This window comes from Carlito syrichta, unplaced genomic scaffold (assembly GCF_000164805.1).
Source record: "Carlito syrichta isolate Samal-C Ts95f unplaced genomic scaffold, Tarsius_syrichta-2.0.1 Scaffold302017, whole genome shotgun sequence".
Classification (NCBI taxonomy): domain Eukaryota; kingdom Metazoa; phylum Chordata; class Mammalia; order Primates; family Tarsiidae; genus Carlito; species Carlito syrichta.
Genome location: NW_007246113.1, coordinates 583,126 through 608,723, shown reverse-complemented (window position 1 = coordinate 608,723; position 25,598 = coordinate 583,126). Strand labels below are relative to the sequence as shown.

At 34.5% G+C, this 25,598-nt stretch overlaps 1 protein-coding gene across 1 annotated transcript; it reads left to right on the top strand.

Moving 5' to 3' along the window:
- The first annotated feature begins 9,534 nt into the window (after window positions 1-9,534).
- Window positions 9,535-18,029, top strand: GIMD1 (GIMAP family P-loop NTPase domain containing 1). The gene is made up of 2 exons (XM_008055891.1): window positions 9,535-9,924; window positions 17,769-18,029. The coding sequence occupies exons 1-2, from the start codon at window positions 9,535-9,537 to the stop codon at window positions 18,027-18,029; spliced, it is 651 nt and encodes a 216-aa protein (XP_008054082.1).
- Window positions 18,030-25,598: the final 7,569 nt, after the last annotated feature.

Here is a 25,598-nt window from a genome sequence, read left to right as displayed (position 1 = left end):
GGCTGAGGTGAGTGTCTTGACTGATCCCGCAGGTTCTACACCAGCCCAGGCAACTTAGTGAGACAAGTTAATAAATCAAAAATTAACCGGGCATGGTACCATGCCCTGTAGTTCCACCTACTTGGAGGCTGAGGCAGAAGGATTGCTGGAGTCCAGCAAGTCAACGCTGGGTTGGCTGTAAGTGTGCCACTACACTCCAGCCTGGGCAACAGAGTGAGATTCCAACACATACACACAAAATTATTAACACTATTTTTACTTATCTTTAATGCACATAAGAAACAATCAAGATAAAATATATACTTTCATAAATGCTTTTTATATTATGTGTTATAAATATAGAACACATAAATACATAATACCTTATTGTCACTCAAAGTTGTGTTGTCACCTGTGTATTTACATAGCATAATATCTCTAAATGTCATCTTTTAGTGTATGATTATAATGGAAATTTGTGAACACTACAGAATTTAGAAATTGAGAGCTGGCTTAGCCCTTGAAAGCAAAGTATTCTAACCCAGGATTAAAAATAAAAATTAATATTATACAAAGGGTCATCTCAGGACATAAAGCTGTTTTGTCACTTTATGCATGCAAACTATTTCTTGCCATTTCTTTTGACAAGTTACGCTTACTATTGGGCTACTTAAACATGATCTCTATTCCATTTTGTAATATCCTATGTACCTTCCCAAATTGATCAGAAGACCAAATTCAAGACTTCCAACACATCTGAGCTTACAACAATATGCTTCAGATAACTGTCTCTAAATACTGTGGGCCTACAGTCTGTTTTTTAGCCCAGCAATTTTATAGCAATATTATAAAGCAATGACTTCAATTTCATATAATCATACTTGGCACAGATAGTGGCTCTTATCCAGACCTATTTAATTTCACCTTTTAGGAATTATGTAAATATCATATATCTCTTTTTTTTTTAATTTACCACTACAGTGTTACATTACTGACCTCATCTTTCATAGACCACACAACATATCAACCTTAGCATTTGTCATTTTTGCGCTTAGCTCATGTGGTGAGCACCTGACAACTATTCTTAAAACTTACCACCCACTCACTCTCCTGCTCTGCCTCTGACTTTTAAATCACGTGTGTTAATTTCTATTGAGACTTGGCTGACAAGCAGGATATGATGTACTATGCAGGTCCATGATCACAGAGGTACAATACCAGGTCAGTGTAGGATTTTAATGACGTAGTTATTTATAATAGTTTTGGGGATATGACTAGAATTAAGTAGAACCTAAGCAAAAGACTTTTGCAAAGCATGTAACATTTTGCTCTTGAATGCATCTCCATTCTATTGTGCAATGAATATGTATATGGTCTATGGATTGAGGTAGATCTGTTAGAGTCCCATTCTACTACTTCTAAGCTATGTGACTTGAGGAGTATTCTTATCCTGAGGTTCAGTTTCCTCCTCTGGATAGGTAACCATAATGGTGCCAACCACATGGACTTATTAGGGGGATTACAAAAAAATTCACATAAAGCACTAGCATATGCCTACCTCAAAAATGAATTGCTCCATAAAGTATAGTCGTTGTTGTTATTATTGTTGTTGCTACTGTTACTTTTGGGGTTTGAATGGAGTCTGTATGTTTAAGATGGGCCAGATCAGCAAGATTGGACCCAAAGAGGAGCAAAGCATGTTATTGCCAACTTTCAACTAACTTTGGGCAACTTTAACTCTTCTTTTAGAAAATCCGTTATTCCTTGGTTTTATGTTTTAGATGTTTTCCCAAAACATTTTGGAGGAAAGAAGCATAAAAACAAAGTACTTGGTTATGAATACAGTCCTGATAAATTGTACCCTCCATGTACCCTTTTCTTTTTCCAAAGTACCTGTTTTCCATCTCTGCTCTCTGGCACACAACCCTGTTGTTTTGGCCAACTACAGCAGGTAAAACAAGAACAGTGATTAGTTAAACGTGTGTCAACAACTACACTTTGGGGAAAAAAGGTGTAACTCCAGCCCTGTCATTTACCAACTGTATGACCTCTCTGTGCCTGAATGTTCTATTTTAAATGGGGTTAATAATACCATCCATCTCAGAGGGCTGCGTGAAATAATACATTAAAGTGTCTAGAACAGTGCTGGCACATGGTGGTGCTATATTAAGTCTTGGTTTTCTGTTACAGTATGCTGAACTCATAACACAGCATTGCATGCACACATGCACTCATACAAACATAAAACTGACATTTCCTTTTCTGCTTCCTTTCTTTCTATGGTGAGTCCTTAAGTAATCTTCATTACATACACATTTATAAAGAATGACATTCATTTGTCTCCTTCTTTCAGTATCTTAGTCACTCCTTGGTATGTACTGTTAGGAATTTGGAAACATCAAGTTCTTGTTTTAGTCCACAAAAGTACACTAAGTGCTCTTCTGTTGTTCTAGCTTTTAAGCTTAACTAAAAGCTGCTACATAGCTCTGCTTTATCTTCTGAAAATAGTCAAAACCTGAATTTTATTCTAATAGTTACACCCTGTGTGTAACTGATCCTCTTTGATGGAGTCTGATAACATTGTCATGTTGTCATAGTTGTGATTGATTCCATAGGTTCATTTATAGTTACAGTTCATCACTGTGAAGCAACACAAACACACACGCACACACGTGCGCACACACCCCCCTTCCTAACCTCAGTATGGGATGGGAAGATAATAAAGGAGATAAGAGGATTCTGACATTTCTACATTGAACTGACAGTCTCTGTTATTGGTCCCAATGTCTCAGACATTTTGATATCAGCAGTTCCAGTGATAGTAACTGTAAGTTAACTCTACACCACAGCTTTTGTTGAGAAAAAGTTCATTTTTCTTTGGAAAATAAAGACTAAGTATCCTAGGAAGGTTATAGATTTATTAGGTAAGTTACAATTATTTTTGTGTAGGGTCTATTCTTCTTGACTTGAGAGTGTCAATTCCTTTGCAAAAACAACAGCAACAACAACAACAACAACAGTATTTACCATAAAAGAGATTCTGTGGCATCGAGTTTAGAATCAAATGTAACATATGATATTTGTCACCATTATTTCTAACATGTTTCTAGTATGTCTATGGCACTTATGATGCTGTGTATTGTGATAAAGGAAATATTGATTGCTTCCAGGATATTACTGAAAGAATTTATAACACATAGGTGATTGGAATTGAATTATGTACATGAGATACCTGGAGTCTTTAAAAAGATCCAGCCAGCCAAGCATCTGGCTCAGAGACTAAGAGGTTAATAGCTTTATTAAAGATTATAAGACCCTCTGTTTCTGTGCATTTTTCTAATCAAATATATTTATCTATATGGGTTGAATATATGTTATTTTCTAGGTTATAAGAATAAAACATAAAATATTTCACAAGTGAGATTATTTTATATGAACACATTTTATGACACTGTATATTATGCTACATTATCTAATTTCTCTAGAATGAATAAGGAAAGTATTTATCAAAGAGGAACTAAATCAGAGTAATGGAATTTAGCAGAAGTATTTCAAAAATAAAGATTGAGAGTTTTAAGATCACTTGACAAAATTTGATAATCTGAATTAGGCACATTTGTTTTGCTGAAATTTTTTTGTCTGCATCCTATTTTCCTTTAGTAAGTATAGTGTTAGAAATATACTAACTGTTCTTTTGCTTTTAAGGCTGCAGTCATTTCTTCAATAATAATATATATGCGCATGATATCTCACTACATTATAACTGTAAATGATAATGAATATATCAGTAATTCTCAGTTTTCAACCTAATTGTTTCAGAGTTGGTGGACAAAGTTTAGTTGTTGTAAAGTCAAATCCTGATATCCTCAAGACACTAGATTATAAATTTAACTTAGTCTATGAAAATTCATTTCAAACTAAAAAATTACAAAAGGTAATTATGCATACATACACACAGAAAACATTTATAATTAAATATATAAAGTCAAACCTAATATGATAGTCACCCCAGAATAAGAAAAGAGATCTAATGCCAGGAATAAAGGTGATTATACATTTTAAAAATGAGCAAGATAGATTTGTGTTTATTATACCATAAATCACCAAAGTTGACACAACAATAATCAAATTACTATAGCAGACATTTTTGAAGTTGTTTGAGAATCATGCCCAGAAAGTTGCTTAGACTAGTTGTTTTTGTGGAAACTTTTTTCAAACCTTCCAGGGATGTATAATTGTCAAAGCATCAAAATTACCGTGGAGCACCATTAAAAAAAGATCTTCGGACTCATTTTGAAAGGTTAATATATTCCTGATCCGAAAACCTGGCACATATAGGATAAAAAGAGAAAGATGTAAACTAATCACATTATTAATAAAGTTGCTAAAATTAGAAATAGATCTTAGAAAAGTAAATACAATAGTACATTAAAAGAATATTAGATCCTGATCTAGTAATCAACAACAATTACTTTTGCTTCCCCACGGTCCACATGCTAAACATGCTGTCATTATTATTTCCTCTCATGATTGTGTATTGCCTCTCAGTAGAGATTGTTAGAGAAGAGAAGTAAATAGGAGGACATGGGTAGTTTGAAAAGGGAAACTCACCTACTGTGTCAGTTCACAAGAGGAAACACTGCCCCATGGTCCCCAGGAAATAAAGGTTTAAAAGTGGTCCTATTTTCCTTTCTGTATTTTTAAATGCTTTGAAAGACACATATCATATTTATAATCTGTATATATATATATACATATATATATGCAAAAATACTCAGAAAAGAAAAAAAACAAGCAAGCAAACAAACAACAACAACAAAACCAAACAAAAACATCATAAATATTTCTGCATGGGGATGTGACTGGTAGAGTCTTTAATATATGAACCAACAAAGTTTGGAGTGAAGACTTCTATTCCCATAAATATATCTGTACAGACATGGCCATTCTTCATTGCTCAAAGAACCTTGAAACTGCATTTAAATTAAGACCATCTGGCCACCAGATTTAAACTGCTGACTAGTGTCCTAAAATTTCTTCTAAAATCAGCTCAGGCTGAGGTAATCAAGTCACCATCAACCTCAATAATCTTGTCAGTGTTCCCCTCAACTTGGTGCAATGTTGGCTAAGGTTAAATCCATTTGGTCATCATAAATACAAAAACTAGTCAATACTCTGAAGACCTTCTATGGAAAGAAACATTATCAGAGCAAGGGGTTTACAGTTCAAGCCAATGAAAATTGGAATTTGTCTAAAACTATGAGAGTACTTTGTAATCAAATTGCCATAAGAACTACCAATAATAAAACTAATTTGATTATGGAGACACACTTTACTGAATATAAATAGAAATTATAAATTATATACACACACACTTGGAAATATATATTCTTGTGACTATGAACATGCATGTGTGTGTTTGTATATAAAATTTAAAACATAATAGCTACTTATGTTTATAGTTGTCAGCTAGAGCACCCTGACCGTGAAATATTTCATCTTATGAACAGTAGAAAGTCTAAATATCCTCCCAACGATTCCTGCAAGTTCTTGGAAACTAGTGTCCCTCTGTCTTCAATTTCTTGCCTCTTCTGAATTACTTCCATTCAGATATTATTCCACAATTTCCAACTCGTGAAGTCCCTGTCCTACACTAATGGGGTAGACCTCATACCTTTCCATTAATTTCTACCAAAAATAAAACAAAGTAAAATACAAAACAACAGCCAAAAGCAAAACAAAAATTAAAAGCCACCTTCACCTAAGAAAACTGTGAATATGGCTGACTTTACATTTCAGAAATGCAAAGAACTTAAAACTGAACATTAGCCACTTCTTTAAAATAGTCCCTTAGCCCTTTCCAATTGTAAAACTGAGAGATCTAGCTTCCTGTCATGCTGTAATGTGCTAATTCTTCATATCTTCTTTCCCACCCCTCCCTTATTCCCTGCATCTTTCTCTCTCTTCTTCCTTTTCTTCCTTCTTTCTTTTCTACCTCTCTCTCTCTCCTTCCTTTTGTATCCTTTTTATCTACCCGACTTTTTTCTTGGCTCTTCCTCCATCATCAGTAGATTGGCTTTACACTATTTTTTTGTGAGTTTAACTCATGTTCTCAGGATCCCTTTCTCTACCTCGAGTAGCTAATCGAACTATTTTCTCAAAGAGAGTTTTCTTCCTAAGAGGAATTCTGAAGCCAGTTGTTAAAGGATAATACATTTTTTCCTTGTTCTATTATATTTGACCAACCCAGGGAAAAGGACATTTTTCAAATTGTTCTTTTAGCCTGATTCAAAAAAAGAATTAACAATCACTCTCTCAACATCATCTAATATTTATAAATTGCCCTTCTATAAGACCTCTAAGTTGTGGATGCAGCTGGCATACCAAAGCAAACTATCACAGAGACAAAAAACTGAATACCACATGTTCATATAAGTGGGCCCAAAACACTGGTCACACTAGCACAAGGGTGGGATCGGCAGATGATGGACACTGCTAGGGGAGGGAGGGGCCATGTGGCAACACACTGGGAACCTGGTTCACTATTAGGGGGAGAGGGGATCAGTTAGAAGCCCAAATTTCACCTGCATGCAAATTGCTTATGTGGTAAATCCCCACTTGTGCCCCACAACTCTAAAATTTAAAAAATATAAAAAAACTTCAAGCTGATTCAAATCTAAAACCTCCATTAGACCTATGAAAGATTATCTAAAAAAATTGCAGTCTTATAGGAACTTATAATCATGCTATGAACTCTGAACTTTATTTGTTAAAGTAAACTGTTGCATTCAGCCAATAATTTAAACTATGACTTCAAAGTAGAGGGTTTGAAAAACTAAGAACTTATGCTTGCTGTGTTCTATATGGAATACAAGGAAGAAGGTTTGGCTTTGCCCTTCTTCAAAAAATACTCCACATATTTGATATGTGTTAATGTAGATTGTCGAAGAATGTCCATTTGCAGTTTGAAAAATAAAATTAAAATTAATTCTGGTTCAAAATTACTCCGTAGGAAACAGGCTACTACTGCCACCTGGGGGAGGTTCTTTCTGCTTCATTCAAGAAAGTCAGTGTGCTTATCAGATGAATTAAGTCAGTTTGTTTTTCTGACAAGCACAGTTCATTTTTCTTTGTCATAGCCACACAGGAAGAAGACTTTAACTCTCTGCCCATGAAGTTGCAAGGCAACTTCCAGATGTCTTCAAGTTCCCTTCACCCAGAAACACATACTTCAGAGACCTTGAAAGATGCAAGAGAAGATGAACTAGAATATAGCCATGCTAAGGCTTCTGTATCTTAATACGCTAAGAAAATAATTATGGGAAGTGTGAGTTATATACTAAGAAGTGGAAAAATAAAATTTGAGCTTTCAATGACAAAACTTAAGTTTTTAAGAAAAAAACTTATGTGTCTTCAAGTTATACTTAATTTTATTCCTTTTCTTAAATATGCTATCATCAATTGATATAAAAATTACATGAGCTGATATAATCAGGTTAGTGATTTCATCAATTATGATAAGATAACAAGTTTAAATTATATGGGCATAGCCAAAATAGTTTTCTCAGAAAATTATGAATGGTATTTATGAACTAAATGCTGATGTGAAGTCATTGTCTTATTATTGTACATAAATTACATACCTATTTATTGAAACTTTTTATGAAGTAGTAATATGGCTTTCATCAATTAAAATGGAAAAATTGTTATAGAATATCTAGTTTCTGTTCAATACCTACCAATCTTTCATTTCTTCATGCTATCAATAAAATGTTACCTATTAGAAACATACTACATAAAATAATTTAATCCTGAATATAGAAGTTTCAGGAAGAAACTATTAAAATCACAAGTTTGTCAAGTGACATAAAAAAGTCAGTGCTGATTAGAGTAAGACAACTAATCATTTATGAAGAGGATGTCTGGTAATACATTAACTAAATAAAATACATACAGTGTCAGTCCCAGAATGGTACAATAATACTATCAGAAGTTTAAAGTTCATACCAAAGAACAACTGTACCAGCTTGGGAGAAGTCTTTGTGAGAAAGCATTTTCAAGGCTGGAAAAGGTAAGTGGAAAACAGCAAATGGATTGGGATTACATAATTAATTTTTAAAATAAATTACACATTTGATTTGGGAGTAAAAAGAAATTAACTGCATCTTAGCCATGACAGACCCCAACCGAATGATCTGAGTGAGCTGGTGTAAACTTGAAAGATCTCCATAATGAGTATCTTTTTTATGTTGGTATGAAATTTCTTCAGGGTGTTCACTTGAGGGTCTGGGGATAGTGGGGTAAGGGGACTTAGGGGACAAGAACATTCTGAGGTACTTAAAGAGGATAATAGAGTTACAAAGTATAAGCAAAAATAATAAATATGCAATATTAAAATCTCTTTTTTTCTGAACCAGCAGTTTGAGCACATTTGGCAATTAGCCAGTGCTCTGTTTATCATCTAGTGAAAATGACTGATGACCTTAAAATGCTATAAGAGGTTTATGCTTTGTACAAAAGATTAACTATACTTTACAGGTAGTGTTAACGAAACAGACTCTTCTGAGATTCTCCTCCCTCATAACTGAACTGTACAATGTGATAGGCTTTACTTTCTCTATTTAAAAGCCAATATTTTACAAAGTGGACCGTGGAGATGATTTATTAATTATTTAATAATAGAAATTACAGGGAGGCTGAGGCAAGAGGATTGCTTGAGCTCAGAAGATTGAGACCAGTCTAGGCAACATACTGAGACCTCGTCTCTAAAAAATTAAAAGAAAAAATTAGCTGGGCATGGTGATGTGTGCCTATAGTACCAGCTGAGTTGGAAGGGTGGCCTGGGACCAGAAGGTCGAGGCTGTGGTGAGCCGTGATTGTGCCACTACACTCCAACCTGGGTGACAAAGTGAGAACCTGTCTCAAAAAAAAAGAAAGGAATCACAAGTAGTTTTTTATTTTCATCAGAATGTTGCCTGACTGTAAATAATATTTTGTAAACAAAAACACAAGTCTTCTCTAGCATTATTCATATTTCAAAGGAAAGAGGCACCCAGGAAGTCAAGAAAGATGATTTTTTTTGCAGATGCCACTTGTGTATTCAGGGGGTGGGGAAGTGGGAAGGTGGGGGATGTCATTAAAAATGAAAGACAGACTATTTTTTTTCACTATCCTGTTCTTCTCTAATGGTGAATATTTTTCAACTACTGCTGCTAGTTTTGTCCCCGAGCTAAGGAATCTCAATACCCTTTGCTCAACCAACTCACCTGCCACACTGATGAGTTAGCATAATCTTCCTAAACATGGTTTATAGGATCTTCATGTGATTGTTTTTCCCTCATTTGTTTCCTCCTCCCTTTCTTATCTGTGTCTGACTTATCTCTCATGTCCCACCAGGGTGTCTCCACTTTAGTCACTCCATGCTTCAGTCACTATGAATGTAGGGATAGTAAATTAAAGATAGTACCTGGAGTACTCCAGGAAAGTTAAAACGTCTCATATTGGAGAAATGTAGAATCCTAATTACTTATGCTTTGCCTTTGTTTACCCACAGCCATGACAGACCCCAACAGGATGGTCATCAACTTGGCCCTCTTTGGCATGACTCAGAGTGGAAAAAGTTCTGCAGGGAACATTCTTCTGGGAAGCACTGACTTCCACAGTAGCTTTGCTCCATGTTCTGTGACCGAAGACTGTAGCCTGGGCCGCAGTTGTTACAACAGCTTCATGCGTCGAGCTGGGCAAGAGGTACTTCTGCAGGTCCGGGTATTAGACACTCCAGGCTATCCACACAGCAGGCTGAGGAAGAAGCATGTGGAGCAGGAGATCAGGGAGGCTCTGGCACATCACTTTGGGCAAGAGGGTCTCCACCTTGCTCTGCTGGTTCAGAGAGCAGATGTGCCTTTCTGTGGGCAGGAAGCAACTTACCCAGTCCAGATTATCCAGGTAATACAATGACATTATTTTCAAAACTGGTTAAAAGAATAGTTTAAACCACGAAGTGTTGGTCATCTTGGAACAGTCATTAAAAATTATTTGATTTTCCAAAGAGTTGTTTTTACAATTTCCTTTAGAGGCATTCAATCAGTCATTTTACCACTGGGTCATACAAAAAAAAAACTGAGATGCTAAACTTCAGAGGTTAACTAAGCCTTAAATACCTAAGAAGTTAAGATCCAAACATGTTTATAAATTATGGTTCCTGGACTATTTGCATTTGAACCAACTGGGCTCTTCATTTAAAATGAAGATTTCTTCAAAACCTGCTGAAACAGGAACTCAAAAGTAGAGACTACATATCTGCATATTCATAGCTTTCCAAATATTGCTTTATTTATATTTCAGGGTTCAGAAAAACTGAACTAAAATACTGAGTTGTATCCATTCAAGTCAAAGGGACAATTTCTTATAGTTCACCAACAAATGGGTGTTCATTCACTGATTTTGGTGGTTGAACACTCTATTGGGCACCTGGATAGTGCTTAATGATAGGTAAATGAGACATGAGCCCTGACTTCAAAAAGTTTACCGGCTAGAAAAGACAAATAGATAAGCCAGAATAAGACAAAGCATTAAGTGCCAAAGTAGTATATTTAAGAGGGGGCTTTATATGGCTTAAGTCATGGTAAACTTTCAAGGGAGAGCTATTCATTATTCATCGGAAGGAAATAAAGAATTTCAGATGCTTGCTCCATTTCAGCCATAAGAAGACAACAGGGAACTCAGTTGGAACACAAATAATAATTGTCACCTTTCCCTAGTGGTTCATCCCTGTTTGTTTGTTCATTCATTGCAGGTCACTAAGGTAGAAGCTCATTCAGCCAGTCTAGAGGAGGAGCTGAGTAAGAGACCTGGATATGGCTGCCCCTAGGAGATGGAGGGTGTGTGTGTGTGTGTGTGTGTGTGTGTGTGTGTGTGTGTGTGTCAGCAAGCCCCACATGGGCCATGACCAGTAATTCCTGGAAACTCTTCATTGAGCAGCTCCATTCTATTCAATCTCTTGATTCTTTAGTCTGAGTCCACCTAAATTTAACTGCTGGACTTCATTAGTATTACCCACAAGGCTCACTGAGTCACTGAGCTCAGAGAAGCCATATCTACTGGAATCTCTACAGATAAGCCATATGAAGCATAGAGAACAGACATTTTCTATTCAAGAACAATTTGTATAAATGCTCCTCTTCTTTTGGTCCAATCTCAGACTATACTGATATAGATAGTCATGCTCAGAAAGGTAGTATTATTTGCTTCAATGACAGGTTATTTTCCTCCAACTGGAAAAACATAAAATTGTTCTAAATTACAGGCACGTGTTTTGTTTTTCAGTAATTGTCCATGTTTCTAAAAAGGGGGGGCAGGTGGAGAAACCATCTGTGTAATCACAAGAAACTAGCGGAAAAAATCAGGTGACAAGAACATAAAAAATAATCCTCATCATCCAACTCTTGAAAAATAAAGGAAGTGCTGTATAAAAGTAAAGAAGAAAAAAGATGATTGCAATTAAGAAACAATATGGAATCTAAGAAAGCCACAAATCTCCCCCAAACTATTAAAGCCTGCATTTCAAACAATGTTTCGGACAGAAATCAAGAGTTGAGAAAACTGCATCCATAACATCAGTCTAATTTTTAGACAGCTAAAAAAATTTTTATTTAAAGATATTATTAAATAAATATTCAGCTTAGGCTATAAATGGATGTAATTCAGTAAATTCAGCAAATGCATAAACAACTATTTCTCAAATGGTACCCCGACTCTCTCCTTATGTCCCAATGTTTTTCTCTATGATGAACCCAAGATAAGCCCAAAAGGATATTTTAAATGACATACATTTTGAAAATAGATTTTTCTGGTTTTAGGATCCAGAACAATTTAGCATACAGAGCGATATTGCAATCCTTTTTTTTTTTTTTTAATACAAGAGAGTTAGATTCATACATGTCTCTGGTCTCTTTAAAACAGTATTTGGCACATAGCCTTCTTCTATTACAGCTGCCTTCTCTAACTAAATCAGTGTCCAATTCAGGAGTTGAAAGAAGATAGGAGATGGGCTATGGTGAAGCTCAGATCCAGAATATTTTTTCCCAGAATAAATAACTTTTGTCTCCCAAGAAAACTCAGCAGCTAAGATTGAGTAATCCTCAGAGTGGCCCATGACCCCCGGGAGGCACTGCAGAACGATTCTGGGGTTCTGCCATGTCTTTGCTTGATGGTCACCTAAGCACAAGCTGTCTGTTCATGGCCTTCTTCCCAAAGGTGCCTGGGATACTGGTGGCAGCCATCTGTATGTGCTCACAGATTGGGAGCAGATGCAGGATGTCTTAACATTCAATGGGACCAGCAGCTGTTAGGAAAGAGCAAGAAGCTGTTAGATCCTCGAGTTTCAGGCATTGTCTGGATTTCTTGTTCTTCCTGGCTGATGTAAAATGGAATGTCTGTCTACTCCTTTTCTCTATCCCACTTTGCAGGAGCACTGACGCCTGCCAGGGAAGGAGTCGGTAAACCCAGAACCAGAGAAGTGGCCTTTCCTTCCTGTGCCTCCCCATTGTCTCTTTAAATATCTCTTCCTGCTTGTAATCTAATATTTTGCAGAGGGGTCATAGGCTACTAGTTGTGACAATTGAAACATTTCCCTCAAATGATCCCTTTTATGTTATTTCTGTTAGACATTTATTAATTTACAGAAAAATGAAGATGTCAGTGAGTCATCGCCACAAAATCAAAAAACAAAAGATTCATCTGAATGTTACCTGGGATGTCATTTAAAAATCCACAAATAATGAATCAGAGAAGAAATAATAAAGTCACCTCAAGGAAAGAGGTAGTGTGCAGCCAAGCTGCACTAGCAGTTGAAGCCAGGAGTTGACTGAAGTTCATATTATTTCTGCTATTATAGTATTATATATTAGTACTGTGTACAAGCAGGGTTCACGTGTATACTTTTGTTCACAATCAACAACTCAGCTGTTGATGTTACAGATGAATGTGTGTATGAAAGACTCAGAGAGGCCAATTCAGGACTCGGAAATACTAAACAAAGATCATATTCTTGGTTGTTATATAGAATTTAGATGAAAACAAACAAACAAACAAACAAAAAAACTAGCCTATGTTCTAGGTACATGACTATAGATGTAACTAAGACTTTCTTGATGTCAGTTTTTTGCTTGTAAAATGGAAATAATTTTACTCATATTAAAGAGTTATGAGTGTTAGATTTAATAAATGCAACACGAATGACATCGTGCCTACTTACAGCAGGTTGACAGAAAAAAAATGGCAAACTATTATTATTGTTGTTGTTGTTATTGTTATGATAGTTACCCAGATTGTGATGAGTACTCATTCAAATGAACTACTGGATATGGATGACATATTATACAGGTTAAGAACATGGGTTCTGGAGTGTTCAAGTTTCTACTAGGCTACTAATTTACTTTGTGATCTTGGACAAGTAACTTTTCTAAACTTTACTGGTAAGTTGAGAAAGAGAATAGTGTCTACTTCATTGGGTAACTTTTGGGATTAAAATCGTATTCACAGTAAATGTGATAACTCAGACACTGACATGTGGCAAGTGCACAATAAGTGTTAGCTCTGATCATTATTATTTTATTGTTAGTATTTGTCTTATCTTAAAATTAGGATGTATTATTTGTAGAAACCATATTATTTGGGTTTATCTTGATAGGTTTCAGATGAAAGAGTGAAATCAAATTTACATGACTCTGATTTATAAGTAACTTAATTAATTTAGAGAAAAAAAGTCTAGGAAAAAAAATTCACTGGCTTAGAAAGATTAAACTGAGAAACCCCATTCAGTGGGAAGAATTGGGCCTGACAGACAAGAGATGGTCTTTGTTACAGGACCAGGACTGTCAACAATTAGCTACATGGCTTTGGCCAAGCTGCTTTAACAAGGCCTCAATGCCCTCATCTGTAAAATGAAGCAGTTTATACAGATGATCTCTGTTGAATAATCTCTGAGTCTGATTTAATGAGTCTTATCATTCAGCTTTGGCTCTCTGAAAAGGAAGTGTAGTAATTTAAAGTGGGAAGAGAATAAGCAAACAACATAAAATATTTAAAAATGATTCTATTGTCCTCCTGTTTCATGATAATTTTTTTCTCAGTTGATGTAATAGTTGGCTTTTTAAAAAAGTTTCCCCCTAAAATGTCCAGATGCTATGATTTCATCAACCACAAACAAATGGGGCAGGACTGGTGAGGTCCTGGGAAAATGAACATAATTCCTGGAAAACAAAGTTTATATCCCTAACTAGTTGTCCCAAAAGGACTACATGGACTCATACCCATTAGCACTCTGAAACCAAACAATTCATGATTGATTGTAAAACTTCCATCTAGCTCAGTCCTATATTTAAATTATTAACACCAGATAACTTAACATGAACTTATCTTGCTCTTGGATTTTTATGTGAGGTATCAATCAATTGTGATTATTTTTCCCTGAGCCCATAGAGAACATGTTTGGCCACTAACATGATGACTATATACCAAGTGACACTACTTTCAAATATTCAACAATTTTCTGGCCAAAAAATCAATCTGAAGATTATAAGCTAAATCAACCTCTCTCCTCTGTTTTTGGCAGTAATTCAAAAGTGCAATTTCTCTTATAGTTTAGGATATGAGCATCCTTACATAAATAATTATAAACATGCAAAAACTTCCCAGTGGCTGAACACACGGACTTGTAAGTGGTGTGGAGCTTACAAATCTATTATCCATTGGAGCTTTAATTCATTTTCTCTGAATGAGATTATGGTATACAGCATAGGAAATGTCTGGTGGAAACAAAAAAGGAATGTGTTAATGTTACAATGCAGAAAACCAGGAACCTAAGGAATATTGTGAAAGTTAAACCATTTACTTCAATAAGTGTTAACCAAGCAAGAGAAGTCTATGTTATGATATATAACTCAGGAAAGGATTGTTTATGCCAAAAATTGTATTTAGCATGTAATTTTGTTGTGATGATACTATTTTTCAAAAAATATATAATAACAAGTATGGTCTAGGCATCAACCAACAAATATTCAGGAGGTAGGTTTGGGGTGGCACTCAAGGAGTCAATACTAATAGATATTTAATAACTTGTATGTAAACATTTCAATATTTGACAATCAGTATGACCAATGGTATAGTGGGCAACTATCAGGTCTGGTTCTAAATTGGATAAAATTTCATAGATAAGATGATCAAGTGTGGATAATAGCTATACTTGCATATGTATAAAATCCTAGTACTGTGCAATCCCCATTCATGCTTATTTACATCCATTCCCTATTAATTCTTATGCATTTTTCAAGAAACAACTCAAGGTATCACTGCATGCAGGAAACTTTTCCTGATCCCTCTTCTTTTCCTGATTCCTGCTTTCCACCCCCACACTCAATGGGCTAAATGTTCGTCTCTATGCTCATTTCTGTCACAACACTTGCAATTATAACAAATTGAAAGTTTTTTTTTTCTCTTTGTTCCCCTTCTCCAGCACTAGGCTTAATTAATACACAAGAATCTCCATTAGATATAAGTAGAAAATGTGTCTGTCTTGTTCCATACTATGTCCCTACAATGTAGAATATGCCAAAAGCAAAGTAGAGCCTCAATAACTATTTGCAGAAGAAATAAATTATATGAAGTGCTTTGTAAAATTCATTCCTCAGCCTCTAGTCCTAAAGGGTCTGAGGCATTTTTAGTAAGCCTCCCAAGTAATTCTGATACAATGATCCCAGATCTAATATATTTAGCACTGTATTAATTTTTTAAACTATCTATGCTGGTTTGTTAGGGCTGCCATAGTAACCTATCACAAACTGGTTGGCTTAAACAACAGTTATTTGTTGTCTCTCAGTTCTGGAGCAAAGAAGTCCCAAATCAAGGTGTTGGTAGGGTTGGTTCTTTCTGAGGGCTGTGAGGGAAGAATCTGTTCTAGGTCTCTTTCCTTGGCTTGTAGATGGCTGTCTTCATGTTCACCTGGAGTTCTCCCTGTATTAAGGTCTTTGCCTAAATTTATAGGACATAAATCATACTGAATTAGGAACTCATTCTAATGACCTTACTTTACTTAAATCTGCAACGACTCTATTTCCAAATGAGATCACATGCTGAGGAACTGGGAGTTAGGATTTCAACACATGAGTTTGGGGGAGAACACAGTTCAATCCCTAACATCACTGCTCATTTACTTTGCAACTCTGTGACTCCTCCCCCTCCAGAGACCTGTTAGAGACCTGTTGGAATATACTGAATATATGACAAACTCTTAAGAGGTCTGATAATTTTGCTATGTCATCACTAGTGAAAATGGGATGTTGATATTACATAATACTTAGATTTACACAAGAGTTGTGTTATTTAAAAGTTGGATTAAAAATATGCCAATTAAGGTACTTCTTTGAAAAATTATTTAGTAAAGTTTAGAATTCTTTCTGTTAAAGTAATTATTCTTTCATGTACTGTTCTCAAAATTTTATGATTTCAAGATCTTAATTTCAAGATTTTCTTGCAGCATTTTAAAGACAAATAGAAATATGCAATTATTCTATGGTGTAGTTAGATAAATTTCGAACAGAAAGGAGGCAAAATTTTGGATCTATTCTTTGAGAGTGTCCCTCTAAAAATAAAATAGAAAGTTCAAACCTATGATGAAGTATAGAGAAAAAGAACAGCATTCTAGGAAAGTACAATATTATAGTCTGAAGGTTAGTTGCACTTCAAAACTAAATCCACAAGTCAAATAAATAGAGCCCTAAGCCTTCTATTTGAGATAATAATGAGAGTCTAAATTCTTTCTTCTAATTTTCAGTCTTTCATATTTCTTATGTTTATTTCTAGGCGTTTTACATATTTCTTGATATTATAAAGTGGTAGCAGCTTAATATATACATAATTTGGTCATGAGAGTGTTTGGAATGAATGAAATGTTATTTAGTAAAATAAACATGCTATCATGATTTGGTTTAACTTTGAAAATATTCAAAAAAAGTTAAAGGGGTATTTCTAGATGCCTTTCATATTACGTGAACTATTTGCCACATGCTGTTACTTCTGCTTTATATCAGCTTATTTTCACTAATCAAACAAGAATTTTTTACATAACCCACTTCCACGTCTTACTAAACAAAGGAACACCCGTCTTCAATGCTTTTCAACCACACAAGAGGAAGTCATTTGACAAATTGTGTTTGATTCTAAGCATGTGAAGTGAGGAAGATGAGAATCACAGTAATAATATTTTATAGTTCCAAATCACCAAATGTATCTTGATCTTAGCTTTTCCATTACATGTCATCTGATTAATCAATAAATTGTAACCAGATTATGTAATTTAAAATCCTTAGTATCTGCTTTTAGTAATGATGATAACACAACATTCCTACAAAAAAAAAAAAGGATTAAAAAATGTCCTTGGCCAAATCTTCTGACTTGAAGAAATTCGGTGATTCTAGCATAGTCAAGTTGTCAGGCAAGTATAAATGATTACCGAATGTTGTAAATATGTGCATATTTGAGTCCATGTCTATATCAATTATAACAGTAAAATAAAACAGAGAACTAAGCATTTTCCAGAACACCCACTCCTCTCCCTCCATTTGCTTACAATTCTTGACTCAATCTTCACTTCCTATTACACATATCAGCTTTCAGAAATGTAATGACACATGGATCTGTGAGCTATCTATACTGGACTATAATAGCCCTTGGCTCATTTTTAAGAAATGCAGTTCAAGACAAATAGTCATTTAACTTCTTCTATCTTTCAGGAACTTCTGGGACATGCTTGGAAGAATTACACTGCCATTCTTTTTACCCATGCAGAAAAAATAGAAGAGGCTGGGTTCAATGAAGATAAATATTTACTTGAGGCTTCTGATACATTACTAACCTTACTAAATTCTATTCAGCATAAGTATGTTTTCCAGTATAAAACGGGGAAATTACTTAAAGAACAAAGAATGAAAATCTTAGAAAAAATCATAGAATTTATAAAAGAGAATTGTTTCCAAGTTATTACCTTTAAATAAAACATATGTGAAAAAGAAAAGAGACCTGGGCATTGGAATCAGACACCTGGTTTCAAAAACTGCTTTCATTAGTATGGGTGTGCTGTAAGAATTACTATACGCCGCTGGAGAGAATGTATTTGAAAAACAGGAAGTTAAAAAGAACATCAAGGACTAAAGATTTCTAACACGAATCCTATGACATAATTAAATTCCTAAAATAGTACATGTACATAAATGTGTACATTTGTGTACTAAAAGACATATATGTACAAGAATGTTCATAGCAGTACTATTCAAAAGAGTCACAAATTGAAAACTACCCAAATATCTATTAATGGTTGAGTGGATAAGTAAATTGTGCTATGACCACACAGTAGGATATTATACAGTGCTAAGAATAAGCAAACTCAACTGCATGTAACACCAATGAATTGCCCAAACATAATGCTGAAAAATAAGCCAGACATTAAAGAATACATGAGCTATGATTCCTTCCATATGTAGAAGTTCAAAAACAGCCAAACTAATGTGATGTAAACTACTCTAATGATGGAAGTGTTGGAAATCGAGAGAGTGGTTACTCTTGGGGAGGGAATAGTGCAGGAAAGGATGTACTTGGGGTAGCTTCTGATATTCTGGTAGTGTTCTTCTGTCTTCTTGATTTGGAGGCTGGTTTCACTGGATATGTTTACTTTGTGAAAATGCAGCAATAAACACTTGTGATTTATAAATGACTTGGTAATATGTTATATTTAAATAAAAGTTAAAAATAAATACATCATTATCCACAAAAAAATTCTAACTCCTCTGATTACTTGATTCTAGAGAAGAAAAACTGCTAAAATTGTCAGTCTGTTTTCTCATTTGAAGTACCTACTTCATAGATACTGTCATTATTAAATGAACTGGAATATGACAGATGTAAAGTTTCTTTTCCACTTTCCTATAATGTGCAGCTTCTATTTCACTTTGGAAATATTTAGTAAAAACCCAGAGCAAAACCTTTTGCACAAACCAGTGTGACCATTGTAATAATCAATTATGAGTAAAACCTTGACTGTAGAAGCAGCTTCCTCTACCTTGGAAAGCTGGCCACTTAGGCTTAGTAGATGCTTCAGGATGGTCTCAATGGTAGCAATCAGAATCAAAGGAAAATAATTCTAGTCAACCATAATAGCCAAGTCCACGAAGTCAAAATCAGGTCACCTTCATATTCAACTTTTGCATATGAACTGCATAATTTTAAAAATTCTTTCACAAAGATATTTCCCAAATTATAAACAGCTTGTTTTTATAAAGTTGATTTATAAGAATTTTGTGTATAATATACTATATTTCCCACTAAAAACAAGATTACAGCTGGTGGTTATTTTCCCAGAGCAGTTCTCAAAAGTCCTACTATAATGCTCAGTATTACATGAACTCTTGCATAAATAGTATGAGAAAACCTATAAAAACAATTTATAAAATGTTTCCTTTGGAAAGCATAATACACAGTTTAACTTAAACAACATGTCACTGTATTTCTTTGCATGGTCCTTTTCTCCTTTGTTGTGTGTCCAGGTGAGAAGAGGGAGCTTCAACAGTGGGACAGAGTTTGGAGGTTAAGTAAGAATTGACACTTCCCCAGGGGTTGGTTGTTTATGACAGAGAAAGACTTGATGCTGAAGTTGAAACTGCAGTGACTGGTAGAGGAAAAAAAAGAGAGGAAAAGGAGAATTCAGGTGTTGAGTCCTTTGTATCCTTCATTCATGTAATGTCAGCTAACTTTTCTATAATGCAAATAGTAGTTTGTTTCAGGAAAGATGTATTATGCAGTATATTAATGATTCGAGATCTCTGATGCTGGTCTGATATTGATGATTAATAGAGAAGTGCCTTTTAGTTTTAAAGAGGAAGACTTATGTGCTCATTTGATGATATTTCCTAAATTGTTTAATAATTATTTTTAGATTTGCATATATAGTACTTATCTGTGCTTTCACTTTCCATGGTTTTGGTTACCCACGATCAATTGCAGTCTGAAAATATTAGATACAATAATATATGAGAGAGAGGGAAAGCGATAGGCTACAATATATTTTATTACAATATATTGTTTTATTACAATTGTATATTGCAATATATTATTTTATTACAATATATTGTTATAATTTTATATTTTATCATTAGTTACAATATATTGTTATATATTTTTATTTTATTATATATTGCTATAATTTACAATATATTACAATATATTATTTTATCTTATTATAATATATTGTTATAATTTTTCTATTTTATCATCGGTTATTGTTGTTAGTCTCTTACCGTGCCTGATGTATAAATTAAACTTTATTATAGTTATGTAATTATAGACAAAAAACAGTATATATAGGGCTTGGTACTCTACTCAGTTTCAGGCATCCATTGGTGTTTTGGAACATATTCCCCACGGGTAAGAAGGTCCTACACACACACTTTTACATAAATCCTTAAGTGTGATGATATTACATACTTGATTTTCTTTTAGCAGTCTTACATTTTGCTTTGCCTTTACCACTCTCCTCCCCTTCAAGCAAATCAGCCCATTACAGATAACTCATGTCAACCTAAAGTCTGGTATACACTATTTTTATTTCTCTGCATGTCCAAATAATCAACACATACACACATATATACACATAAATACATATAGGACTTTTTGTCTTTTAAAAAAAGTTTTCATATTATACTCTCCATAGTACCCTTTCATTTCACTTTAATACCACCTCATATAAATTCCTTCAACTCTAAAACATAGGTCAAATTCATTCTTTTTAAATGCTGTATAATATTTCACAGTGCATATTTAACAATTTAGGAAATTACTCCTGTATTGATATGTATTCCAGTTTTCTGCCACCCAAAGCAATGCTCCAACAACTATTTTTGTACATCTATTTTTAGACTTAGGAGTATTTTTCTGTAAGTTATAGTTCTAAAAATGAGAATTCTGGGTTAAATCACATATACATTTAATACATCTTACCAGATTTCTTTCCAAAAATGTTGCAACACACTTGACTTTCAACAACGGTGTGAATTCCCCTGTCATCAACAGGTGTTATCATCTTGAACATCTATTATGAGCACCAGTTGAATAAATGTTTAACCATAGCCCACTGTTACTTTACTTTGACTTTCTCAGAATACAACTGAATTGTAGCACCTTTTTACAGGCATTTTGATCATTTAGATTTACTCTTCTATTAATTGGTTCTTCACCTTCTTTGCCCTTTTTGCCATTTTTCGATTGGATTACTTCTTGCTTGGCAAATTGGAAGAGCTCTAGCTATGCTATAGATATCAATGCTCTGTCTGCTCTTTGTGTGACAATTATTTTCCCAAATCTCTTATTTGTCATTTAACTTTGTATAGTAAGTTTTGCCAAACTAAGTTTGAGAATTTTCTTATAGCTATATATTTCAGTGTACATGATATAATAGAGTTTTAGTTTTATTTCCTTTCAAGTCAGTAACCAGTTGTATTTGATCTACTTATTAAATAATCCATCCTTCTCCTACTAAAATAGTAGGAAGGTAGCTAGATCTAAAAACAGAAATGAAGACATATCTCCTGGATCTATTTCTGAATATATTCTGGATTCTTAATTATTTTCCATTTTCTATTGTATGTATATTGCTGTCATTACCAGAATGATTTCATTAAAATTTTATATCATTTATTGTTATCTAGGAGGTCAAATTTTTCTTGTTGATTTTTTTTTTCAAAATATTTTCTGGTTACTCTCAGGCATTCATTCATAAATATTCTTAGATTGTTTTTTATAATTTCCAAAAAAAATTGTTTTGTAGTATATGTGTGTATACATAGGTTTGTGACATTCTCTGATAGTAAATCTTCCTTAACAAGCACAAAGGATATCTCCCCATCTTACTTTATGTTTATTATTTATTTTACACACTGTATTTATTACATAAAATAAATAATAAACATATTATTAAGCTGTTGCTTTGATAAAGTTGCCAGTAATTTCATTTTCCCTTGATAGCTTGGAAGTTCTACTCTAATTCACATTCACTGAGGATTATTTTCTTGTCCCTTAATTCAGAATCAGGTACATACCTCTCTACTAATGTTTAATGACACAGTAACAACTATTTCTCTAACCAAGAATTTCCCATTTCATCATTCCAACTATTAAAATAAGACTCTTAGAATACTTCAATTTCCTTCCTATCTGTTTCTTTTTCTCCTATCCTCCCCAGGGAAGAGAACTTTGGAATGCTTTTCCTTTCCCTATAATATTACTAGATTTTGCTGAGAAAGTTAATTATTTAAATTCGAGACTTTCCCTTGCAGGTTGTGCTTTTGTTTCAAAAATCCTTTCTTACAAATTACATTGAACATCCTCTGGTAGTTTATCATTATGTCTCTTAATGCAATATACAAATATTAGAAGGTTCATTTCTCACAACTGTTTTCCTTCCTCTTCATATTCCCCCATCTTTCAGGTGAGTGTGTTTTCCTAATGTACTCTGAATTCCAGCATAATATGCATGAGGCATTCGAATCCAGACATATTCTTCTGTGCACCATTATGCAATAGCAACAAGCCTGCACATGGATCCCCTGAATCTAACATTTAAAAAATAATCAGCATAGTGGATGTAGGGAAATAACTAGTTAGTTGGTAATGGGTTTGTTAAAGTGTACGAGCAGTGAGGCACTGAAGTGAACACCTTGCTGGTGTGCTCCACTTGAGGTTGGGTTATTCAGCTTTTTCTGGTTGACAGTGCATGTGTCTCCATTGAGTAAACTCACCATTTCTGGATATAATTACAATTTGCAACTGTTGGGCTCAGAACATGAGATTCCAAATATGGCACCATGGTATGCTGAGTACTTTGAACTGAAAGAGATTGAAAGCGCAAGTTCTTTCTGACCTTCTCCTACTCTCCTGTCTTCCATTCCTCTTTCCCCCCTGAAGCAAGTTGTAGAAACTAGACTGCCTCTTCCTCAAAGCAAGCCATAAGACCTAGAAAGGTCACTATCTCCTTTCTCTTTTGAAGACCCTCATTCCAGATGAGTCCTGTTCCATACTGAGGGGGAAGGAATGCTATACAGAAAAGCCAAGAAGAATCTGGACAGGCCTTGGCTGGCTTTTCCACCTCGGTCTATTATAATTAAACCACACTCTTTTGTCTAGTTACATTTCTACCTGGCTATCCATTCTTTATCAGTCCTAAGCAAAAAGTAGACAATTATCCCTGAGTCTTTTGGTCTTAATTTTTGAAAGCTCCTATATCACATAAAACTTTGGTTAAATAAATTTGTTATGTTTTTCTCTTGTTAACCTGTCTTTTGTAATAGGAGTGTCAGTCTTTACCCTTATGAGAGACAAGGAAAGGTATTTATACGACCAAAGAACCATCACCAGAATTAGTTCTAGGTAAAATAAACAATGTTCAACAAGTTTATCTTTGGTGTCCTACCACCTTTCCTAAAAGAGTCTATTATTTGCAATCTTTTCTCATGTCCCTCCAGATGCCCAGTCTGTATGCTACTCTCATCTACAAGCCATAAATTTTGATTCAACTTTACATTTGAAAGTGCTTAGAACATTTTAGAGGATTGAAAGATAGCACACTTGATATTTTTGTACAGGTTGGATTAGAGTCTCATTAGTGCATGCAATCTGGGGCACTAATGATTCCTTGTAAAACCCAATAGCTCTGACGCTTGCTAGGTTTATTCTTCTAGATACATCACCTCAATTAGCAATTTCAAACTTCCTTTTTTTCTTTTTCTTTCTTTCTTCCCTCCTTCCCTCCCTCCCTTCCTCCCTTCTTTCCTTCCTTCCTTTCTTCTTCTTCTTTTTTTTTTTGAGTTAGGGACTCACTCTGTCACCCAGTCTGGAGTGCAGTGGCATAATAATGGCTCACTACAGCCTTGACAACCTGGGCTCAAACAGTCCTCCCACCTTAGTCTCCTGAGTAGCTAGGACTACAGATGCATGCCACTATGCTGAGCTAATTTTTAAAATTATTTTGTAGAGGTGAGTGCTCCCTATGTTGTCCAGGCTGGTCTTGAACTCTTGGGCTCAAGCAATCTTCCTGCCTTGGACTCCCAAAGTGCTGTGATTAAAGGTGTAAGCTACTGCTCCCAGCCCAGACTTACTCTTTAAACCTGTATTTATCTATACTTTGCCTTTTTTCATTAAAAAATTTGCATAGATTTTTCTATTCTGTTGATTCCAGACATATTGCAATCATATATATGTCTAGTGTTTCCGAGTGGCATTGCTGTTTTCCTGATTCCCAGACTTTATTTTTAAATATCTTAAGGTTTGTTTTCAATGTATGTGTTGTTTTAAGAGAAAATGTTATCCTTTCATATGAAAATCGAAGTTTATAGAAAAAAAGGTATTTCTATCAAAATTATTATCTTTTGCTAAACTTATTGAAGATGACGTTTAGTTGCATTTTTTCATTAATCTTTTAAAAAGAGAAATCCTGTATTAGTGTTGATTTCAGATGACTCCTGCACTGTTCTTTCCAAATTCCCCAGGAGTGAAAATTTGAGTGTGTTCTAAATGAACAAGTAGCCAAATATGTAATCTAAGGGCTAAAAACTTAAGTGAATATATATATATCCAGTGCATTCCTCTACAGGGATGTATGACATTCTAATGAGGAGATTTACAAAAACAGAATGTGAAGTATTAATCAAGTAGCCTTCATATAAAAGTTTATCACACGAATGCCATTGAGGAAATGGGTAGGGATGACAGTTGCTATTTGATCAATTTAAGTAAGCATCATATAGTAAGGGAATGTCAAGAAGAGTAATTAATCCTTCATTGAAAAGGATAATGTTTTTCTTCTTGCAATTATTTAGTCCCAAGTTTGTTTTTGCTCCTGCTGCTAAGGACAATAGCCTGCCAGATAGGAAATGATGTTGATGAAGACTTGAAATAACAGTTACACACATTTTTGTTACTTAAAAATCAAGAGAACTGGGAATATTGTATGATAGGAGGGGGTGGAAGTTAGGAAGAAAGGAAAAAACCAAACAAGGGAATACATGGGGTGAAAAAATACAATATACAATAATTAATTCACACTCTGAAATTCCAGATGGGTCACTTTCAAACTAACAATTACTTTGCTGTTCTGTGTTCTTCCTCCAAATATTATTTTGAGTTATACTCCTATAAGTTATCTCTGCCAAGATTTATTGAAAGGAAAAACCATTAACTATAAAAAGTGCAAGAAACTAGAATACATAAGGCACTCTTTCCCATTCCATGTTGGTACCTGAAGAAGATTCAATTTTGCACAGAGGCATATTCGGCACCAATAATTCTTCTTTGTTTTATTATTATTGCAAACTTTGAGGTTATCATCCAAATAGGACCACAGTGGGGTATAGTTATAGAGTTGTTCCTGTTTTAAATTATCTGTCTATATGGAACTTAGTGACTTCTTTCATACTTGGCTTTTGGGATGGACTGTCATTATGGGTTCACTACCCTCAATAACACACACAAAGAATCAAGGTGTTCAGCTCTTTAAAAAAGGCATCTGTGGCCAGCTGCAG